At 38.7% G+C, this 5,514-nt stretch overlaps 1 protein-coding gene across 1 annotated transcript in view; it reads right to left on the bottom strand.

Annotated features, from left to right (window-relative positions):
- Positions 1 to 83: 83 nt before the first annotated feature.
- LOC119414823 (solute carrier family 12 member 3-like) overlaps positions 84 to 5,514 on the bottom strand; it is a 46,704-nt gene continuing 41,273 nt past the window's right edge. The window contains exons 16-23 of the mRNA XM_037681948.1: positions 5,340 to 5,441; positions 5,168 to 5,236; positions 4,538 to 4,642; positions 4,211 to 4,322; positions 3,644 to 3,730; positions 1,137 to 1,272; positions 976 to 1,043; positions 84 to 330 (exon numbers count right to left, since the gene is read on the bottom strand). Of these exons, the coding sequence (XP_037537876.1) occupies positions 192 to 330; positions 976 to 1,043; positions 1,137 to 1,272; positions 3,644 to 3,730; positions 4,211 to 4,322; positions 4,538 to 4,642; positions 5,168 to 5,236; positions 5,340 to 5,441 (818 nt within the window). The 3' untranslated portion in view covers positions 84 to 191. The remainder of the gene's footprint in view (positions 331 to 975; positions 1,044 to 1,136; positions 1,273 to 3,643; positions 3,731 to 4,210; positions 4,323 to 4,537; positions 4,643 to 5,167; positions 5,237 to 5,339; positions 5,442 to 5,514) is intronic.

The raw sequence follows: 5,514 nt of genomic DNA, 5'->3' as shown, positions 1-5,514 counted from the left end.
TTTTTTTTTTTTTTTTTTTTTTTTTTTGGTTGATAGGAGCTATGAAATGTGAAATGAAACGTGTTTTTAACACTTTATGTATTTTCCCTACATGTTTTTCCATCTTTTTATCATTTTTCAAGGATTTGTTTAAAGTTAGTGCCTTAAGTTATCCATTCTTGTGAGACTCCTCCAACTTTCGCAGAGATTATTTACTGGCAATAGAAGGTGAGGACATTTTGTTGGTTTCCTCGTATTAACACGGTGGGGCAGTGGAGACCCCAGGTCAAAGTGTCCAGCCAGGCCATGTACAGAGCACTGGGGCAGTCACTCTGGGGCACTGGAAGGCTCCTAAAAGCAAAAAGATCACAATTATATGAACATATTATAAAACAAGAACACGTTGTCTAGTGCATGACCAAGGAGTAAAGTTTGTCATTTTATATTTGGTCATAATGTTTATTTCTGGGGCAGCACGGTGGCACAACTGGTAGAGCTGCAGCCTCTCAGCAAGCAGGTCCCTGTTACAAATCCCGGTTCAGGGGCCTTTCTGGGTGGAGTTTGCATGTTCTCTCTGTGCATGCATGGGTCTTCTCCGTGTACGTCAGTTTCCTCCCACAGACAAAAAACATGCATGTTGGACTGATTGGTAACTCTAAATTGTCCCTAGGTGTGAGTGAGAGAGTGAATGGTTGTTTGTCTCGTTTGTCTCCATGTGTCCATGTGATGGACTTGCGACCCGTCCAGGGTGTCCCCCGCCCCTCGCACAGTGATTGCTGGACATGGGCACCGGCGGCCCCCGTGACCCAAAATGGAAGAAGCGGGTAAAGATAATGGATGGATGGATGGATGGATAACATAATTCGTTTCTATCGCAGTCTACTAAATGTTTTGGTAAAGTACATTTTTTTTTAAATGTGCTCTGCTGAAAACAACATGAGTTTCTTGAGCTTGTGATATATGAACATTTTTAGACAAAATAAACTGTGTACTCACACAAGAACAAGAGCAGTATGTTGTGAATTCTTCCGGATGATTTCATTCAGCCTCACTTTACTTTGTGACTATAAAAGAAGAATGCAAAGAACTTGTGTCAAAGGCACGTCCAAGATTAAAAAACGTATTTTGCTCCATGTGTTAAATGACCAAACACACACCTTAAGTTTGAAGGCTTCAAACTCTTTGTCAGATATTTTCCAAGGAGCATTTTGTCTCAGTTCCTGCACCGAGACACCTTCCTGCTGCTCATCATACAGCCTGAAGGGGGCGACACTGTCCACAAACCTGCTCAGGCTGCAAAGCCACCAGAAAAGAAACAGGCACAAATTAGTTTGTTCTGGAAAACTGGTTTGGTAATATAAGGGCTTGAAAAGCTTTTTAAAAACAAAAGATGGTCTGTAGGTAAAACCTCTTAAAATAGTGAATACTGAAATAGTGGCTCCTGAGGACAGTGGAATGGCGCAGTGAGGGCGAGGAGCAACGGGTCAGGAGGAAGAGGGGGGAAGCGAGGGGTGCGTTGGCTCAGCTAAAGGCTAGAAAAACCACTGATTCCTACTCTCTTTCTGGCCTCTGTACGCTCACTGGATACAAAGTGGACTTGTTAAATCTGAGGATGAGTGTTTCTACAGAGATGAAGAACTGTGCTGTTCTTTGCCTAATGGAAACCTGGCACCAACAAAATCCTGGACTCAGCCTTCCAGATCAACAGTCCTCAGTTATTCTGAGCGGATCGTGACCATCGGTCGGGATAAACACAGGGGGGAGGACTCTATGTGTTTGTAAAAGAAGGAAGCTGCGGAGAGCAGGACTTGGGAGGGCCCTGTACTGAGGAGCTATCACTGTGTGGTGGGGAGCGTTCTCTGCACCTGCATCACCTTGTGGCACAGCAGAGGGAGGCTGCGACTGGGGAGCAGACCCAAATATATTATTATTTCTATATTTCTGCATAAATATGACCTAAAACATCATCAGATTTTCAAACAAGTGCTAAAAGTAGATAAAGAGAACCCAGTTAAACAAACAAGACAAAATATTATACTTGTTCATTTATGTATTGAGGAAAATGATCCAATATTACATATATGTGAGTTGCAAAATATGTGACCCTCTAGAATTTGCAGATAATTTGAAGGTGAAATTAGAGTCAGGTGTTTTCAATCAGTGGATGATGATCAGGTGTGAGTGAACACCATGTTTGATTTAAAGAACAGGATCGATCAGAGTCTGATCTTCACAACATGTTTGTGGAAGTGGATCATGACAGGAACAAAGGAGACTTGTGAGGAGCTCAGAAAAAGAGTTGTTGATGCTCATCAGGTTGGAACAGGTTACAAAACGTAAAGAGTTTGGACTCCACCAATCCACAGTCAGACAGATTGTGTACAAATGGAGGAAACTCAAGACCATTGTTACCATCCCCAGGAGTGGTGGACCAACAAAGATCACTCCAAGAACAAGGAGTGTTATAGTCAGTGAGGTCACAAAGGACTCCAGAGTAACTTTTAACATCTGAAGGTCTCTCTCACATTGACTGATGTTGGTGTTCATGAGTCCACCATCAGGAGAACTCAACAACAATGGTGTTCATGGCAGGGTTGAAGGAGAAAGATACTGCTCTCTAAAAAGAACATGGCTGCTCGTCTGCAGTTCGTTAAAGATCACGTGGACAAGACAGAAGACTGTTGGAAGAATGTTTTGTGGACAGATGAGAACAAACTAGAACTTTTTGGTTTAAATGAAAAGTGTTTGGAGAAAGTAAAACTCTGCATTCCTGCAGAAAAACCTTATTTATCTGTGAAACATGGTGGTAGTATCATGGTTTGGGCTTGTTTTGCTGCATCTGGGTCAGGACTTCTTGTCATCATTGATGGAACAATGAATTCTGAATGATATCAGATAATTCTAAAGGAAAATGTCAGAACATCTGTCCATGAACTGAATATCAGGAGAAGGTGGGTCATGCAGCAACACAATGACCCTCAGCACACAAGTGGTTCTACCAAAGAATGTTCAAAAAGAATAAAGTTCATGTTTTGGAACGGACAAGTCAAAGTCCTGACCTTAATCCAATCCAGATGTTGTGGAAGGACCTGAAGCAGCAGTTAATGTGAGGAAACCACCAACATCCAGAGTTGAAGCTGTTCTGTACAGAGGAATGGACGAACATTCCTCCAAGGTGTTCAGGACTGATCAACAGTTACTGGAAATGTTTAGTTGTTGCTGCACAGGGTGGGGGGGGGGGGGGGGGGCACACCAGATACTGAAGTAAAAGTTCACATACTTTTACCACCACAAATATGTAATACTGGATCATTTTCCCAAAAAAATAAATGACCAAGTGTAACATTTTTGTCTCATTTGTTTAACTGGGTTCTTTATCTGCTTTTAGGACTTGTGTGAAAATCTGATGATGTTTTAGGTCATATTTGTTCAGAAATATAGAAAATTCTAAACAGTTCACAAACATTCATACACCACTGTATTCATCTTGACCCTCATTTTTATTACACAATGATCTTTAAACTACTGATGCAAAGATGTTCTTATTTTTAAACAACCCCCTTTAAATAAATAGATACACTTTTTAAAACAAATCTATTTTAATTAAATTGGTTTAAGGGGATTTTTGTGAGCAGTGACTATAAAAGAGTCTGTTCAAATATACCTCTTGGACTGAGGGCATTTCTCAACATCTGTCATGACAATAACATCACTGACATCCAGACGGAACCTTTTCAGCAGAGCAATCATCCTGAAAAAAAACAAAACAGTCAAATACACAATATATTTGTCTTTGCTACTTCGCTCTCATACATTTAAACCACAGGTGTTCAATGATAAAATGATCAGCTTGCACAAATACATGTATAAATGATATATGTATCTGCTTAAATATATTATAATGCAGAGATTTAGTTTCCCAACTGAGCAGTTTAACATTCAATGTAAAATTACCCACAGTTTATACAAGCAGATAGCTTTTTCAATAATGTCGCATACCCATAAGTCTCACCTTAATTTGTTTGTTTTTTGCTCATTTACTTTTTGTTTCAGTCAGGGATCTATATTATCAAGTTGGGAAAATATATATTTCCTGAATATGATCAGAGCCTAATAATCAAACACATTAATCAAACACATTACCGTACGAGTTGGATTGAGATTTTCATAGCAAGGTTTGGAAAAACAAATTCTTTGTGAATAAACCCCCCCCCCCCCCCCCCCAACTTACTCATTGCGGCCCTCCTCCATGTTCTGCTCATCTCCCACAATGAATACCCTGACTTTACATCTGTGCCAGCATTTTCTCCTGGTGAACAGGTAAGGGACCAGCAATGTCAAACCTTAGAAAACAAGAGAAATCCTTATGAATAAAGGTAACTTGTTTTTTGTATAGTGATTGAGTAGACTTTTTTTTTTGTTTGTTTTTTTGTTTGTTTGTTTGTTTGTTTGTTTTAGGAACCAAAAAGCACAATATTACAACTAAAAGAAAAACTTAAAAACATCTGTCTATTCAATAGTAGCAACTATCTTATTCTTCTGTGTGATTTATACTCACCTCCATCATCTGCGATCCAATAGACGTCAATGGTTTTCTTGCCCTGGTCATTTTGAAACACTGTCTTGATCTGATCACTGTCCCCTTCATCAAACACATCATCGGCTATAAACCCCGGTGAAGGACAAACAGAAAGAAGAAAATTCCACATAAGACGTGCAGGCTCAACAACAAACAAAGCTGGTGGTAGCAACAGTTTCATGACACAGCGTTTCACCTAATCCAGTATTTACACACTCTGGAGTGTTGTGGTAGGAACATTACTGACAATTTCAAAAAGTGGGTTACTTGTCTATATGACAGCTTTAAATTATACATACTTAAATAAAAAGTCACACTAAAGTCATAACAAGTCTATGTGGAAAAAAACAACAACAAAAACCCAAACCACACTTATCGTTGATATTTTTATCCAAATGCTACAAGATCACACAAATAGGGATAATGTATATTGCACCATTTAATGTAATGATATAATAGTACAATATAATGCATGTTTAGGTTTTAGTTAATCTAGTATTTATACATGACTTCCATTTATTGGATTAATTAAAACAAAATGTATTCTCACCCCTAATAATAATTAAAAAAATTATTGGATTAAATTTGTATGATGATGCTGGTTCTTACCTCCGTCTTCATCAATGGTTTGCTCGTCCTGGTTTTCCACCGTTTCTTGAGGCTCAAAACTTTGATTTCCTGTGGAATCAACAGTATGTTTATAACTTGTGTTGAGTTTTAAATGTATATGTAAATTTGTGGTTGTTCAGCACAGTGGGAAAAACATTTTATTTCATCAAACCTTCATATTCTAAATCAAAAGAGATATCCAGTCCATCCATCATCCTCAAGATGCACAAGCAGTAGTTGGAGTCAAATGTGTCACTGGAGAAAAAATAACAAACTCATTTGAAAACAAATGTGTAAAGAACACAAAGTTTGTTTTCTCAGTCATCCAGGTATATAACAACAAAAAA

This window comes from Nematolebias whitei, chromosome 1, assembly GCF_014905685.2.
Source record: "Nematolebias whitei isolate Nwh7 chromosome 1, NemWhi1, whole genome shotgun sequence".
Classification (NCBI taxonomy): Eukaryota; Metazoa; Chordata; class Actinopteri; order Cyprinodontiformes; family Rivulidae; genus Nematolebias; species Nematolebias whitei.
This window is presented reverse-complemented; position numbering and strand designations above follow the sequence as displayed.